Source organism: Vidua chalybeata, chromosome 6 (genome assembly GCF_026979565.1).
Source record: "Vidua chalybeata isolate OUT-0048 chromosome 6, bVidCha1 merged haplotype, whole genome shotgun sequence".
Classification (NCBI taxonomy): Eukaryota; Metazoa; Chordata; class Aves; order Passeriformes; family Viduidae; genus Vidua; species Vidua chalybeata.
The window spans coordinates 20324197-20339561 of NC_071535.1; the positions used below are offsets into that span (position 1 = coordinate 20324197).

Consider the following 15365-nt stretch of genomic DNA (forward strand, 5'->3'; position numbering starts at 1 on the left):
ATGATGCTGTTTTCCACCTGATTTCAACTGTTGGGTCTGTGCTGGCTTAACTCTTTTAAGTAATGTGCAAACTGTTTGCTAAGTTTTATCTTATTTACACATATTGTAAAAACAAGACATTAAAAGTCACTTTGTAATGGTACATGTATGTCAAAATCCAGTTTTCCTCCTCATGGAAATAGTTCGTGTTCATAAATTAGTTGCACTTCAAGGTAAATATCTAAAACAAATGTTCCTCTTTTTTATTATACTATAAATCAATAAATTGGAGGTTGATTTACTTCTACACAATAAGAGGCATGTTTACAGTTAATTGAACATTATTTTCTGTAATTAAGATTAGACTCATATTTCATTAAAAAGCTTTTGAGAGCGGTAGTTTTGTTAATGAAGTGTGTACTCTGGGGAAATTATATATAAATAACTATTTTTTAATGGTGCAGCATTGAGTACTACATCAGTTTAGTCTGATGTCCTCTATGGTGTCTCCAGAAAGACATGAAATAGGAAGTGGTAATAGCATATGTAACCACATGACTGAAAAAATGTTAATCCATTTTAGAAAATCGTTGGAACGGTAAATGTAATATCTGATTGTATTTTTTGAGGCTATTTTTAACTTCTGCTCTACTCAATTTAAATCTTTTTCTTTAAATAAGTATTGTAATATCTTTTCATTGGAAATTAAGCTTGTTTTGATTAAAATTTTGCTAGTTGTAGCTTATTAGCTTGTTTTGGATATCTTTTTAGCTCAGCAAATACTATCCTGAAGAGACTGGTAATTTACTGCCTCCCAGGAGGTGTTGGCCTGGTTTGGAAGGAACAAAAAACCCCCAAACTAGCAATCTGATAAGGAGAGAACCCTTACCAACAAACCCAAGTCTCCCTCCTTCCCCCAACCTTGTGGAAGTACCTTTGTCTAAATAGTCGTTCTATATCCATCTGTAAAGTTGCCTGTTCTTTCATAGATAAAATACTTTTTCCCCTTGTCCTTTCTGAATTGCGGTCTGTTTATTTCAGGCTACATCCGCAGGTTTTTTCAGTCATTCTGAAATCTAATCCTCTTTAAAGTATTTCAGTTCTCTGAGGCTTGGTAATATGTTTGACTGGCTATAGATCAGATCTATCAAATTTATCTTTCATTAATGAAAAGGCTGAATAGTATGAAAGCAGTCTAAATAGGCCCAAAATGCAGAATACTAATGTGAATTTCTGCATGATGATCTCAGTAAAATACAATTCTGTTAGTGTACCTTCAAAAACTGATTTCTGAGCATGTCCTTCCAGAAGGTGTATGGACACTATTACTCCAGAGTTCATGAGACTGTTCAGAGAAATGATTTGAGAAATGCAGCATCTTTTATTTTTAAAAGGTGTGTTTTCAATTTAATTCATTTTTGAAAGGATTATATACCCCTCCTACATTTTCAAACATCTTTGCACTTTGTTCTAGAAGCATTTACCAAGCTGCTGTATTCTCTTTGTATTCAGTGCTATCAAATATAACTTTATTTAGCACATCGTTTTCATAAAGGCAACCAGCATAAAACTGGGTAACAACTAGCTCATAAACTATAAATTCCAGTTGTTGTGGTGAATGCTGTTTTGTCCTTTCTACTTCTTCTTTTCCTCTCATCTGTTTACATTAATCTCCTTATATCTTACTATTTGGTTTATTTCTTATTTGTGTAGTGTGTAATATATGGCCAATGATTGATCTCAAACTTACAATACAGAAAAATAACAAGAACAACCAGAAGAGGAGCAAATGCAGAAAGAATTGAGTAGTATGTATTTTATGTCTTCTGTTGCAATTCTTTACCACTGCAGAGGGAGAGATTCTCTGGGCTAGCAGGACTTTCCTTGATAGTCAAGAAGATCTTTTATGCTGTTCATATTTAATAAAAATGTGATTTAATGTTGCTGTATGTTCTTTGATAAAGTTTCATACTACATATATTTAGAGAATATTTGTATTTTGCTATCATGATTCCAGGTGTTAACATCTGACCTGGAAAATAGGGAGAAACAGCAGGAAAAAATGCTGGACCAGCTAAAGGAGATTCAGAATTGCTACAAGGCTTGTGAGAGTGGACGTAGACAAACTGAACTCCAGTCTGCTGAGTTAGCTCAACAAGTTGAAGAGAGTACCAAGGAAGCAGAACGGTATCTCACTGAATTCAAGCACTCAGAGGCACTCAGGCTGGAGATTGAGAAAAAAAGAGAAGATTTGAAGGTGAGAGCCCAGGAAACCATCCGCCAATGGAAATTGAAGTGTAAGAAACTGGATCGTGAGGTAGAAAAGCAAAATCAAACTATCAGTGAATTAATGGACAAGAATAGTCAGGTAAGATTGATGGATTTTTTTTTTTTTTGGTACCCTTTCCCTTTCTTTTAAAAATGAAGAGAAGGAGTTTATTTATGCAAACTGAGACTAAAACTGTTTTCTGCTTTAAGTTCTGGACCTCTGCTGTATAATTTTCAGAACTTTTTCTTTGAAAAATCAATTTGAAAATTGATTGTGTAACATTTCTTGGTTTTTTTGTTTGTCTTTCTTCAGTATGGCAGGCCACTTATTCCTTTCTTTTTCCTCCTCTAGAGTTTCTCAGGAAAAAATATAGGTTTTTTGGTTTTTGACTTAGGAGAATTCCTTTATTTGTTCAGCTGCTGACACTGTTTTAAAGACAAGCACTCTCATCAATGCTAATGTTTATCATCGTGTATCGGAATAATGGTAGAAACCACCATTTTGTTGGCAATGAGTCTGTGGGTCTGTATTTTCCAGTGGCTGGGTCAAAAGTTGCTTGTTTCCATAGTGGCTGATATAGTGCTTAACTCTATGCTGTGAGCTTTTATCTTAACTTACATGCTCTGCTGGTGCAGTCGATCATATTGTATGGCTTTTGTTTTACAGTGCTATACCCTCATTTCATGTATTTTCTCATGGCATCCATCCAGTTTAAATTACTGAACGTGTGATGAGCTTGAGATGGCTTCATCCTTTGCTTTGTCTTGCTCAAAGTTTGAAGTTTCCAAGGGCTAAATGGGATGCAGTACAGGATGTCTATTAATCCTCTGTTGTTTCTGATCCAGTGATCTGTTCTGAGATTGGTACATGGATACAAGCATGGTCAAAGCATAGGAGAAGTCACAATGGGGCTGTTACTGAGTTGAAATTAATAAACTCTAGCAAAACTAAACTATGATTCCTGGTGTTGCTATTTCTCTCCTATTGCCTATCATATTCCTTACTTTTTATTATTATTTCCTCTATTCATGCTCCAACAATTCGTTCTATAGTAATCTTGTATTTGTTAGCCCTAGCGCTTGTCTGGGAAAGTAAGATTTTCAAACATTTAAGAAGTTGGTCACTCTTGCCTAAAAAAATGGAGGTTGTAAGGACAGGAAGAAAACCTAAATCATTTCAAAATCGTGGGTGTCTATAAAATGGACAAATAAGAAGCAAAAATAGAGACAAATTGTGAATAAGAAGCAGTAGCTCCCATAAAGGTTCTGGAATCACTGTTCATGTAAACACAAGAGGCACTTGATAACACTGTCCACATTGAAATTTTTTTTGTTATGTAAGATTCCTTGATATGGATTTTACCTCTTTTTATGTGGCAAGTATATTCACATGCTAAATGCAGTGGTTAAACTTTGGCTTAAGCTCCATTTAAGAAATTCTGTCAGTATTTGTTCTTACTTTTAAAGTTGTGACCATCCTGCCAACAAGTTTGAGGTAATTGTCACTGCTGAAGAAAGTTTCTTTGTTTTAAGATATGGAAGATCAAATAAACTGTGTGTCATTGTGAAGGAGAAAAAAGAAACGATGTTTAATGTTCTTGATATAAAGTTGGAAACAGTTTACTTACGGGGATATATTCAATCCAGATGCAGCATTTAGTATAAACTTAAGGTAACTAGATGAACTTAATTTAACTAGCTTTGAAATAAAGACAATTAACATCTGAGACAAAAATCTGCAAAAACAATAAAGGAAGAAATGGCAGTTGGTTGTCTTTGATTTCTGTTAGAAGACTTCAAAGGGTTGATGGAAAACTTTCAAAATTGGGTTGCAATCATAGCTTGCAATTTTGAGAATTTTGAAATATTGTCAGACGAGAGATGCGCTATAGAAAGATTGTTTAGGTTTCATTCTTTTGGAGTTACTGGGATAATTTGGTTGAAGTTTTGCCCATGTGGTTGCCCTTAATGTTGTTTGACAGCGGAGTTTCTGACATCTTTTGAAACATGTTCTTTAAAGTATGTAATGTAGAAAACAAAGCAAGTAACTTATGGGTTGTAGTTTGAAATTTTACTGAGTTTTGTTTTTGTTTGGTTTTTGGGTTTTTTAAGCCAAATCCTTCCAGTAGAATTACAAGATAGGTTTAGGACGGTCTTTTTGTTTGGTAGGTTTTTTTTTCTGGAAAAACCCACGATCATCATCAGTCAGTGTCCTCAATTTATTATATTAGTATTTTGCTTTGTGTTGCTTATTCTTGATGTAATTGCAAATTGTTTTATTTTTAACTGTACATTTTTAACCCTAATTGCCTTTTTGTTCTGGATTGCTTCAAGTAATTTTGCTACATCCATAAGAAGTGTGTGCTGCTTGTGGAATTGGTGAAAATGCTCAGTAAAATTTAGTATAAAATTTATTAAGTCAGTTTAAGGAATATGATATATTGGAACAGATTGCCCAGATGGGTTGCATAGTTTCCTTCAGTGAAGATATTCAAGAACCATCTGGTTGCAATCCTGTGCCTGTGTTCTAGGAAAAGTCTGCTTGAGCAGGGAGGTTGGACCTGATGACCCACTGCAGTCCTTTCAAGCTTACACACTCTGTGATTCTGTGCTAATTTTAACATTAAATATATCAATGTTGGAAAAAACACCCAATCCCTGAAGATCCTAGCAAAACAGTGTAATTTTTATTACATTTGATTGATTTTTATTTGGGAGATGATGTTGTTATTTCTTGGCTTTGATGCATAAATGAACTGAGCTTTTAACTGCTATTAATTCATCTACTGGGCATAATTTCAAAAATAAGTTCAAGTTGGTATACTTTCTACATAATGTTTTGGAAAATAAACAAAATAAGTCAGCATATGGAATGGACTGTAGGTATGCTGTATATATCCAGTAGTTGCGGTGTTGCGTTCTTCTCCCCGGTCTCGGGTGGCTGGGGAGCCCAGCTAATGGCTCTGCCTCTTGGCTGGACTGGGGTTGCTGCGTGTGTGCGGAGCTCTGGGGTTGAGCCTCCGCGCGTGCTAGCTGCGTTCTGTAGCTGGCGCTGAGAGGAGATAAAGGGGCGAGTGAAGGCACACCTTGTCCTACATGGCTGGAGAATGTTTATTTCCCACGTGGCCGCCGCGGTGGCTGGAGCGGTGCCTATCTCCTAGTGCGCGCGTGGTCAAGATGGCGACGAAACAAAGGAAGCATGGGGTTATATAGGGGGCGGGCAGACAGGGGCGGAAGCCCCCCCACCCAATGGGGACAGGCAACGGGGGAGTGATGTGAACCACGGCAACCAACGGGAACATAACAGGGGTGGGTACAGGGTTCCGGGACAAATGGGATTGCAGGGATGGGGTGACTGGCACGGAAGTTTCAGGAATGAACAGGGGGTGGCTACAAGACTGACATGGGAATGCTCCTATGGTAGACAGCCTGGAGTGAACCACTGTGAGGGGAAAATGGGGGTACATAGAACCAGCTAATTAACATTATTAAAACCCCTATATGCTGCTGCATTACTCTATTACCTCATTTTTCTCCAGCTTGTTTTCTGGAGGAACCAATAAAGAAACATTCTCAGTCTACAAAGAGAGAGTAAGAAGCAAAAAATTAACCAGAACTATCCCTATTTAGAAGGCTATGTAATTTAAGGACAAGTCTGAGTTTGAGATTGCACATGATCTAAAGTGTGTAAATTTAAAGAAACACTGAGTACATTTGAACTGTATTTGTAGCAAGCAAAACTTTTATATTTTCACATACATATGTTAATTGTTCCATAGGCATTCCTGATGTCTAAGGACATCCTTCCAACAATTGTCTTTAATTACTTTAGATTAGAATGGATTCTTTTTTTTCTTTCCTAGGCCCTTAAAGAAAAAGATGATCTCAAAAGTCAGCTTCTCTCAGCCATAAACCAAATAGAAAACCTGCGGAAAGAGCTGAATGATGTGCTTACGAAGAGAGCCCAGCAGGAAGAACTCCTCCACTGTAAAGAGGTAAAACTGAATGAAATGGAGTCACACCAGGTATCTCTTGAAGAAGAGATCAAAGAAGTTCAAGGTACTGTAAAAAAATTGGAGAATGAGTTGAAAAAGCAAATCTTTCTACAAAATCAAATGGAAGCTGAGAAGGAACACTTGAAGACAGAACTTGCAACTATTAACTTGTTTCATAAAAAAGACCAAGAACGACTCCTAGAAATGCAAGCAGATGTAAAAAATTTAAGCGCTGTACGTGTGGAACTAACAAACAGAATTGCAGAAGAGGAGAAAGCCAAAAAGGAATTACTTAAGAGCGTCTCAGACCTCCAGAAACAGCAGGAATCTAGTAATGAAGAGATGATTTCAGCTAACAGGCAGCTGAAGATGGAAAGAGAAACTCACCAACAGGAGTTGGCAGATCTTAGATCAGAGTTACAAAATGTGAAAATGAAACATGAACAAAATGTTCAAGAACTCACGAAACTCCTTAAACAAGAAAAAGATAATGCAGAGGCTCAGATTAGAATGCTAAAGGTACTTATTGTGAAGAATTCCAATGTCAGACTTCCCCCCTCCTCCCACACACCCCACACACAGCCCCTGCCATTGAATGATGAAGGTAATAAAGCTTGGGCTTTAAAGCACTTAACACACATATTATTGCAGGCCATTGTAAAAGTTTAAAGTTCAGGGTAAAAATGTTATAGTACCCGTTTTAGATCAAAATCTTAGTTTAAAAATAGTAAAATAGATATGATCAAAATAAAAGGAAATGTATGATGCTGTAATGTTTTAATATGGCAGGCAGGTGAAGTCCCAGGTGACTGGAAAGGGGGAAGCATTGTACCATACAGTCACCCCAGGGCACCATATTTTAAAAAGGTAGAAAGGAGGTCTCTGGGAGCTACTGACCTGTCAGCCTTCTCTCTTCCTGGAAAGATCATGGAACAAAACCTTTTATAAGCCACAGGGAGGACAGGGAGGTGATTTGGGATGGCCAGCACAGCTTTACCAAGGGCAAGTCCTGTCTGACCAACTCAGTGGCCTTCTCTGATGGAGTGACTACGGGGGACAGGGGAAGGGCTACAGATGTCATTTATTTGGCCTTCTGTAAAGTGTTTGACACAGTGCCCCACAACATCCTTCTCTCTAAATTGGAAAGAGATGGATTTGAGGTGGAATGTTAGATAGATAATAAATTGGCTGAATGGTCATGTTCAGAGGGTTGTGGTCAGTGGCTCAGAGTCCAGATGAAGTCCTGATGTACAACAATGATGGGTGGCGTCTCTCAGGGATGTGCATTGGGACTAGTGTTTAATTATGTAATGTATCATTTGTGACTTGATAATAATTCTTAAGCAGTTGGTAACATAGAAACTTTTAAGTGAAGATAGCAATAAAAAAACCCCTAGGTGGTTGTTAGTAGAAGGATCATTAAAATCAAATATTTTGACAGCAGTACTTAACATTGGAGACTTAATTTTTAGTGTGTATATCATTATTTAAGTGGTCTGTCTAAAAGTGGTTTTTCTTTGGCAATGACACTGAAATTAAGAGTGTACAGTTGATATGAAGTAGAGAGAAGGAAAGTGTATTCTGGATGCTAATAAGAAAAAATAAGTTGATCGTAACTGTGTTTTTCCATGAAACAGCAAATCCTACAGTTAGGACCTTTTTATTTTTACTGATTGTTGAACCTAAACAGAGTATTTGAAAAATTCACTTTCATTTACAATTCCATGACTTCCCCAGAATCCTAAATTGACATATATTTTTTAAGAGCAGAAGATTTGAGGAAGATGGATTTTCTAAGATAATTAGGGTAGACAAATTTTTTAGAAGTATACAAAATGATAATGCACAAGATTCTCTTGATTGAGAGAATGTAAATGAAACAAAATAGAAAATCATATGCATCTCTAGGAAGATCTGATGAGAACATGTCATCCTGCAGGTGTTTTGGTTACTTTTTGTCTGAACTCATCATTACATTGCATTTGGATTTCAATTTTATGGACATACTTTTCTTCCAAAGTAAGGTAATCTTAACATACATTTCATACATTTTACCTTTTTTTTTTTTCTTTTTTTTTTTTAAGTATTTTTGGTGTTAGAGTAGTGTTTAGGGAAATTCAACAGAAAAAAAGTTGGGGTTTTTTAACTTTTTTTTTTTTTCAAGGCACTAAGATTTTGTGTCTAGCAACCAGCTGTCTTTTACTGTTATAGTAATAATTGACCTTATTTATGCCTCAGCTGTGTCCAACCTTTATAACTGTTTTTGGAAAGGAATATACATATCCTGTCCAACAATAGTTAAAGCTTTAAAAATAAAGGTCGGTTGAGAGAGACTTGAGGATTGAAGGGAAATTTAATATATTTGTAGAATCCAAGGCCTTAAACATAAAAGAGGATGCATTTATGAGTTACTTCCAGGAAATCAAGGGTAGAGAGTCCTGTGTTTAGAGAACAACTTCTGCATAGAGTGTAAAAAGAAGTGACTTTCAATTTTAGTTGTTCTTTCCTCTCTTGCCTCCTCTATGGTACTCTATTCTGATGCTTAAACTTTTAATTTGGTTTCTGCTAGAACATCCTAAATGATTCCCAACCAATGCCTCTATGATGTCTTATTTGGTATTTAAAAGGATTGATACACTAGGCATAGGAATTCAAGTGGTTTGCTTAGGGATCCCCATTTGGCTTTGTGCTCAGAAACTCTGGATCTGTCGCCTAATTTTAATACATACCCTCATTTTCTTTAAAAACATGCTTGCTTTCTTAGAATGATGACATACAAAATTTCCTGCTGCCTGACAGTATGGAAGTCTTTGAAGTATTAATCTTTAATCTAAGCTTATATAGAGATATGTATTTATACATAGTAAATTGTGTTTATGTGTATATTTCTTTTAAAATTGTTTTCTATACATTTTCCAATTGCGCTATCCATTTTTTCCTGAAGATTATTAAGTGTTGAAATTGGGTCCAATAAAGATGAATTAAATTATAGTCATATCTACCTTATCCATACTGGAAATTAATAAGTATTAACTTTCTCTTCTCTATATCAAGGGTAATATAGGTGAGGGATTTTTTTCTTGGATTGACTCCATCTGCATAGATATTATAATGCAATTACGTTTAGTAGGAACTGAAAAGTTGATTTCTATAAGCATACTCATAGAAAATGTTCTGGGCATTGCAGGCTTGTCTTTGTAGACTGTAGATGCCAAAGATTTTTCTGAAATTGTCCTTTGGAAGAGTTTTTGTAATCTGTTTAGTGTCTAAATTAGTGTCTAGATCTAGTGTCTAAATTAATTAATAAAACTTCTCTCCTTACCCTTCTTCCTCATAGAAGTTATATTTATAGTGTAATTGGGAAATAGAATTTTTGCTTTTCCTTAGAAAGAAATTTACTTCACAAGTTTATTTTTGTGTTTAACTGCATCCCACACTTCATCTAATAAGAAACTGGTTTTGAGGAATGTGTGTGTTAATTTGCTTCTTGCATTTTTTTAAGTTTTCTAAATATTGTAGAGCATTTCTCAACTCCTTCATTTTCGTAATAATTTCCAGCAATTTTTTTTTCACTGGAAACAAATATACATTATATACTCATTGTTTTGGGGCTTTCTAGATCCTTATATTTTTTCTTCATTTTTCTCTGCAAAGTTTCATCAGTAGCATTAATTGTACAAATAGCAGTAAACCCACACAAATCTAGAACTTAAAAATACTAAATCTTTGCTGTTGTTTCCTTGCAGATATAAATTTAGCATTAGTTCCTGAAATTAAATGAATTTTAGACATTCTGATTCCAAATTATTTTAGTAATGGAAAAGCTGCATAAATACTAGGCTTCTCAGGATGATGTAAGCTGATGAGTGTAGCAGAGCTGAAATGAAGAACCTGAGACTTCTATTTTTCTGCTTTAAAACACTGTGTGGTTCTGTGATGCATTTTTCCATGTTCACATAAGTAATTGCACTTAGTAGAACTTAATTTTTTATGTTTATCATTTGGCAATAGCGTTCCACTGATATAAAACTTTAGAGTTTAGGTGTGTTTTAAAATAACCCATACAGTGACTTCGTAATCTTTTTTCCCTTTACCATTAGATGGAACTTTTAGAAGAGAAAAACATAACCAAGGCTCAGTGTCGACAACTGGAAAAAATAAAAGTTGAGAGTGATAAATTGACAGAAGAATTAATCCAAAATGAGGAAGAAAATATAAAACTAAAACGGAAATGTGAGTTTGTAAAACAAGAACTGGAGAAAAAGGTAAAATTAACTGATTTTAACCATGATTTGTTTCTCTGCTGATAACTACCTAAAATAAATGATGGATTATAGAAATAGATGGTAAACCTAAAAAACCCCAGCATGTATGTATTAAAGAATACACCCAGTCATGCCATAGTACATGGTTTCTTTATGAATGAAAGAAGACAAAAATGCCTTGGCTGGATTATGAACTATATCCCTTCAAAGATTTGCTAATATTTAGGACTATAAATACAAATCCTGTTGCTTGCCTGATCTCTAATATAGGTAACTAACAAATGTTTAATCAGCCACTTCTAGTTTTCTTCATATTTTTTTTCAAGATGCAGTGGAGCTATGAATAATTTAGAGATAATTTGATGTAGATATGCAATGTAAGCATAGTAAAAGAAATTCTAACTAATATTGAGGTGGAGGATTTTTGGTTTTTTGAAGTTTTCTTTTATAGTATAGAGTTAGGAAAATGTTAAATCTGGCATTTCTTTAGCTTGCTAAACTATCAGGAAGTGGTTTAAAAGCTCAACTTGTCAGACTAGTAAAAAATATTTGAAATGAAAATTCAAAAATGTGTTTTTTCTATGTTGGCATTTTAGTTGTGTAATATCTATTATTAAGAAAATGTGTTTATAGGGGTGTACATGGGCTTCTGTAGTCTGTTCTGCATTAGCTCCAACCTTACCTAATATTGGGAAGACATTCTTTTTACATCGAAATCATCTTTTATGTCTAAATTGAAAAAGATCAGAGAAGGTTTTAAGCATGCAACCCTGTGATCTCAACTTTTGAAGGTAACGGTAGATGGAGACTTCTATTAGCTTGCATTAATGGTTAACTTAAGAGAATATGTGCTATTTTGGTTTTGTGGGTTGTCAAAAGGGATGTTAGGGTGGGGGAAATAATTCTACCTCTTGATAAATCTCATACTAGCATACAATTGTGGCAACACAGCAAAAACCTTACTGTGTTACAGAGTACTTTCTTTTTTTTTTCCATGCTTTTTACACTTTTAATATTCTGTCCTTAATGCAAATACTAATTAAAAGAGGCATAGGTATTACAGCTAGCTTAGATTTTTTTTTCATGAACGGTGAAGGAGCAGAGCATAATGGTAAAATGGTTGGTTTCTTTCTTTTTCCTTCTTTGCACTTCTGAGTCATTAATGACTTCTTTTATCCTGTAGGCTCTGGATGTGGAATGATAAGGAATCTTGGCATATTCAGAAAATCAAGCAAATAAGAAATAAAAAAATAAAGTTATGTGTTCTGTTTTAGTTATGGTCTGTGGGAATGAACTTTGACATGTGATAGACTGCATTCAGTGAATAGTGAGATAACAATACAGATGCTGGAAATATATACAGTGCAATCTTATTGCTTTCAGAATACTACTCTAGGTCAAAACTGTTATTTCAACTCCCATCTTTATAGTATAGAAATACTCAAACCTGTCCATGTTAAAAAATCTTATAATTTCTTAAGTTTGAAATAACTACTGTCCCAAGTATTTTTGTATTAATTAAGTGAAAAAATCAGACTGCTTATCAAGTATTGCTGTTTCACATTTGTAGGCCACCTACATTAAAAACACCTGTTTTGCTAGTAGAACTAAACACCTATACTTATATATGATACAGCCTTCAGAAAGGAGGTATCAAAGTGGATGTTGGTCTTGTCTCCCAATTAGGAAGTGATAGAATAAGATCAAATAGCCTTAAGCTGTGTCTGGGGTGATTTAGATTGGATATTAGGAAAAATTTATTCATGCATTGGAACAGGCTGTTAGGGAAGTGTTTGAGTCACCACCCCTGGAGGTGTTCAAAAGACGTGCACATGTGGTGTTCAGGGATATGGTTTAGTGGTGGACTTGGCAGTATGGGGTTTTTAGTTGGACTCTATGATAACTGAGTTCTTTTCCAACATAAATTATTTTATGATTCCATATATATCCCATTCATGGAACTTGGGTGTTAGACATCACCTAGCTCCGCACTGGTGTCTCATAAGAGCAGTGTATGAAGATTTCCAGCAAATAGGCTTCAAACAATTGTACCTTTTCATTGTGGAGGTCCACAATTAATAAATTTTTGAAATCCTTGCTGTTCTCACCGTTCTTGGTGCAACTCGCACACATTGGAATTTGCCTGTTAAAGTGTTTGCCCTTTGCTGCATTAGATCCTCCTGATCTCAGCACCAGACAGGTGTGTTTCAATTGCATTTATTCTCACAGGATAGGTTTTTCTATATTATTTATGATGCATAATTCAGTATTTTGTGTAACCTAGCAGCAGTTTTGTTTGGTTTTATGGTGGCTCTATCATAGATACAAAAGAAGGCAATCTGAATTTTAAAACCATATGTAACGTATTAAATCAACTTTCTGATATTAGCTGATAACATAAAATACTTTCTTCAGTGCCACTCACTCTCCTGTGAGATATTCTTCGTGTAGTTTTCCTTTGAGGGCACACTGACTTCCAATAAAATTTTCCTTCTGGGATCTCTTTTCTGATGATAGAGATTAGATGCCTAGAACAGATTCAGGGCAAAAGATAATAATGGGAGTATTTACACTCGGCTCTTTTTCTACTCATGAGGAGATTTGTAATAGAACACCTATTTTTGACTTTGAAAATAGGCTTTATGATTGTTGGATTTGGATTTGGTAGCAGTTTCTTCATAACTGGTTTGCTGGATAATAAGGAGAACCAAGGGAGGAACTTACAAGTGCTATTAGAAGGTATTATTTTTCCATGGCAAGGAGTTGAACTTAGCATGACTGAGTATGGTCTGATTATAAGATTGAATGATACATGGCTGATGACATAAATTATTAATGTGTTTGTTTTGTTTTACCTTTTTCATTCCAGGAAAAGCAGATCAGCAATGAAGAAGATAATTTGAGAAAGATGAGTGAGGCCAGACTGCAGTTTAAAGATCAGCTGCGTCAATTAGAAATGGAACAGCAATCCATCCTCTCCATGATAGGAAGTGAAATTGATGCTGCTTGTGAAATTTTTTCTCGAGACTCCATGGAGAAATTCAAAGTAATTCTAAGTTTTAAGTATGCTGCAGGTTTTGTTCTTTTCTTGATGAAAGTTTGTAGTGGAACTTGTATGCATTGTTTTCACTGTTGCACAGACAATCATTCTAATAGAATTATGGCTCTTTAGCTGGTACAGAGGGACATTGCTATGTATTAGAATGGGATACTATGAAGGACTGTCCGTGCATTAATTGGTTCTGCTTTCTTTTTTTTTTTTCTGTTTTTGAGGAACAGTTCTCCTTTTGCTTGTGTGAAAGGACCAAGGACATTTTATTAGCCAAAATTTTGAGATAGGTTTTCTTAGGCGATGTTCCTAGAATTGGGAAATCCTTAAGAAGGACCTAAAATGCTTTTAAAAATGGGAGAAAAGAGAATTTTTTTTTTGTTAAAAAATCACTTGGGTGCTTTGTTTTTTACGTAGAGAATGAATACTGAAAGTGAAAAGGGTTTATAACTTCCTCTTTTGAGGAGCAGGTTCTTGCAGACAGAAAACTCAGACTCAGATTTTCAGGAAACCATTTAGCTTGCTCTAACTTTTTTTTGCTATTTTACTACTTCTCCTGCAACCCCTGTCTCCCTGTAGCTTTTCTTCTGAGCATTCTCATTTGCTTGCCAGGTACAGAAACCACTTTTCCCCCTCCATATGATTCTACGTGACTGATCCTCTTAAATCAACATTGTACATTTCTGAGAATAAAGAGAACGGACTGTTTGACGCAGCTTGTCGCCACACTTACAAGTGCTTGACCTAGTGGCTTTTTAGCCTTAGCTACAACCCAGAGTACACTCAGATTACCTTTTTTTTTTTTTTTGTCTTGCTGTTTAAACAGAGAATACTTTGTAGCTCCTGGTCATTTGAGTGGGCTGGGCTGCTTTGGAAATAGATTTTTTTTCATGACTGACACCATTTCTCCACTTGCACATGGAGTTGGGGTGTTGCAGCGCAAAACTAGATGAGAATTCTAAGAAAATGCATTTGACAAACAAGCTTTCTTCTCTGTATCCTTACAGATAGGTCTTTTTTTTATTATTAACTTTTATAATCTGCTGTAGTTGCCAGATTTTTGATCATTGAGCCATGCCTTCTTGGACTTGTTCCTCACCTTGTGAAGATGTTGTGGTTTCTGGATAAGGTTTTGAAGATCCCTGTTTATACAATTCTCTTTGGTTTTTTATCACTGGCCAACTTAAACCAGTTCTGAATGTGAATTTTTGACTAGACAGTTAATGTGGAAAAAAAGTTAGTTTTGTGGTCCTGGTATGTTTTTTTTTTTTTAAAGGTAAGAATCTTCCTTTATAATGTTGTTCTTCTGCCCAGTACTTCAGGTATTGTTAAGGTTTCTAAAAAGTTTCACACTTTACTTCAAGAAGTTGCTGCTGCAACTTGGGTAAGCAGGAGGAATTTGATGGATAAATATTTGTATTGAGAGAAGTCAAGCACTAGGCTTAATCTTCCTTGATAAGAAGTGTATTTCTCTGATGAATTTCCAGTAAGCAGAAAAGACTTTCTTCCTTCTATGCCTAATGCCCATTTTATGTCTGTTTCTTTGTCACCTGCTTATTCATAGGCAATATCCCTTACACCAACAGTACTGAACGATCCTCATCGCTGGTTAGCAGAAACAAAGGTAATAGGCAAACCTCCTGAAGTTTTACTGAGTAAGCTAATAATCAGCATTTGATGGTGTAGTGGGAGGTGTCACTACACGTGTCAGGGGGTTGGAACTAGATGATCCTTAAGGTCCTTTTCAGCACTAACAGTTGAGTGAGAAGGTGAGTCTGTGAATAGATGGATCTGATTTAGTAGAATGTC

The 15365-nt window shown here is 35.4% G+C and overlaps 1 protein-coding gene across 9 annotated transcripts in view; it reads left to right on the forward strand.

Moving 5' to 3' along the window:
• Positions 1-15365, forward strand: part of CEP128 (centrosomal protein 128) — a 214644-nt gene that overhangs the window by 32029 nt on the left and 167250 nt on the right. For 8 of the 9 annotated variants that reach the window (XR_008431387.1, XR_008431386.1, XR_008431388.1 and 5 more), the window contains exons 14-18: positions 1997-2347; positions 6111-6761; positions 10343-10507; positions 13377-13553; positions 15121-15180. Coding sequence is in view for 6 of the 9 variants with exons in the window: in XM_053945258.1 (XP_053801233.1) it covers positions 1997-2347; positions 6111-6761; positions 10343-10507; positions 13377-13553; positions 15121-15180 (1404 nt within the window). In the remaining 3 variants the exon portion in view is untranslated. Of the gene's footprint in view, positions 1-1996; positions 2348-6110; positions 6762-10342; positions 10508-13376; positions 13571-15120; positions 15181-15365 lie in introns of all 9 variants that reach the window. The other variant, XM_053945263.1, reaches the window with a different exon arrangement.